The 2,155-nt window shown below is 40.3% G+C and overlaps 1 protein-coding gene across 1 annotated transcript; it reads right to left on the bottom strand.

The window, feature by feature from the left end:
* Positions 1-432: 432 nt before the first annotated feature.
* LOC149241440 (LOB domain-containing protein 1-like) lies at positions 433-1,802 on the bottom strand. The gene is made up of 2 exons (XM_089367525.1): positions 1,457-1,802; positions 433-1,100 (listed from the first exon to the last, which is right to left on the bottom strand). Exons 1-2 carry the CDS (start codon positions 1,679-1,681, stop codon positions 741-743), a joined length of 585 nt encoding a protein of 194 aa, XP_089223651.1. The 5' UTR covers positions 1,682-1,802; the 3' UTR covers positions 433-740.
* Positions 1,803-2,155: the final 353 nt, after the last annotated feature.

The following is a 2,155-nucleotide window of genomic DNA, read 5'->3' as shown; positions in this document are numbered from 1 at the left end:
TCTTATTGAGTATTTTGTAGTCCGTAAACAGAAATTTAGTTATGTTAAAAATGGGTGAGGGTTAAGTTCAATAACATTTTGAATGATGAATTGCTCCTAGCCAAACTACAAATTAATCTTATAATTATTTTAAAACTCACGTAAACTAAGAAACAAAATTTATATCCTTCCTACACGGGTGGGTGAAGCAGGCTTCACATAATTGTCTATCTTCATAGTAAAATTTTGAATTGACCCTTTTTTTTCTTATACAGTAATTCACATACCCAACATTACACGCTTATAAACATAATTTGTGATATGGAAAATCTGACTTTCACTGCTGTGACGTGACATAAATTGAAAGGCAAAATTTATGCATTCAAACAATTTTGCTGTAAACATTGATATAGAGATGCAAAAATTATGCATTCAACGATTTTGTTGGAAACATTGAAATGAGAGATGCAAAAATTATGCATTCAACGATTTTGTTGTAAACATTGAAATGGGAGGTGGATGACCTTGGGAGATTTTTGTGAATCTTGTAATAATAATACAAAGTATGTAAGGGTCCTTGTCTGTAATCTATCATCCCAATGTTCTGCCCAGTATACCGAGGATGCATAATCTTGGCAGATTAAAAGCATGGTGACCGCCTTACTCGCTTTAAATTTATTGTTGAAAGCAGTTACGCAATTAGGGGGAGGGAGAAGAAGAGAGAACGGATATTGATGGCTTATGTCATCATCTCCACGCAGCTACGACTCTGTCCAAACTGAGACGTCCCACAGCTGCAGTGGATCCTCTCCTTCAAAATAAATCAAATCCTTTTGCTGGTCATCGCTCTCTTGGGAAAGCGCGCTTCCAGATGGGGAAAGTGGTCGAGTTATTTCCCCATTCTCTGCAGAAGCAGAGACGAGTGCGAGAAGATTAGCCTGTTGCAAGCGCATGGTTAGAATCTCTGCCTGGGCTGTAGCTAACTGTGATTGCAACTGACAGAGTTGGGACTGCATCTGGCAAACTATTCCTGCGCAACCATATACAGGATCTCGAAGCCTTGCGTGCGCTTCATATATCATGCTGCTTACTGCATCTGTTCGCCGCTCAGCTGGCAGATCCTGATGGTTCACACACATATGGAAGCTTATTAGTTAAACCCAATTTGACCTGCCGGATATTAGGACAATGTACTTGACATATCTATTCAAATTTAAGATAAATAAATTTACAGGATATATTTCCTGAGAGAAGTTTTCCGGATGAAATTGTTGGAATGTCTATCGAAATTTTGGACAAGATTAAAAGTCTTCTGAAAATTTTGGGGAGAAATTCACACTTGCTAAAGAACATTTAGTTTTAGAGAGAAATTTTCCAGATAAAATTGTTGGAATGTCCACCAAAATTTTAAACAACATCAAAAATCTCACAATTTCGAAAGAACATTTAGGGTGGGCAAAAATCTCGGTATAATTACCTGAAGTAATTTTATGATATTGCTTGCTCCAAATATTCTGTGTGCTGTAGCGAATTTGTGAAGGTCGTTTGATGGGAAGTAAGGAGCAAGCATGCATTTCTCTCCACATCTTCTTCGTAACATCTTGCAGGCAGCGCATGGGGAGGGAGCATGGGCTCTAAAACCACTGGTGTTAGACGACATCTGCGTAATTTCAGAGAAATCTTGATGGAGGGAGGGAGCCATTTTTAGATGATTAGTAAGGGTGAGATGAAGATGATATTTAAATCAAATCCTTGGGCGGCACCTCCCTCATGTTCGTCGGTCAGCACATGCAGAATTTGTCCGTCAACATACATGACTCAGACCTTGGGAGGGGATGGGAGGGCAAAGCACACGGTTTCCGGGTCTTCTAGACTTGGCGACTCCTCCTCTACACGTCAAGCACGGCACCCATGCCCTTTCTAGCTTATAACCAATCAATCGGGGCGATTCGTCCACCAACATACAAATTAAATTAGAATTCATGTACTACATGCATATAGAGATAGAGAGGATACTACAGTCTACTGGGACCAGGACCCGCAACTTTGTCAGAGTCTAGCAGGTGCCTCAAAAGTCAGACCACAACATTGGAAGTTTCTATTGTGGGCGACTCGTTTCCCTCGCGGTAGCACTAACTAACCATAAGGGATGGATGGATTACAACAGCGACAGCGA

Source organism: Pinus tabuliformis, chromosome 8, assembly GCF_031772625.1.
Source record: "Pinus tabuliformis cultivar Carrire ecotype Pingquan chromosome 8, CPIR1, whole genome shotgun sequence".
Taxonomy (NCBI): domain Eukaryota; kingdom Viridiplantae; phylum Streptophyta; class Pinopsida; order Pinales; family Pinaceae; genus Pinus; species Pinus tabuliformis.
Note: the sequence above shows the minus strand (reverse complement) of the source record. Positions and strands in the feature narration are given on the sequence as shown.

Excerpts from the sequence above, each read along its gene's own strand:
- LOC149241440 (XM_089367525.1), bottom strand. The coding sequence starts at position 1,681 with ATGGCTCCCTCCCTCCATCAAGATTTCTCTGAAATTACGCAGATGTCG. Across the intron at positions 1,101-1,456 it reads ATATCATAAAATTACTTCAG|GATCTGCCAGCTGAGCGGCG; the intron begins GTAATTATACCG and ends GTGAACCATCAG.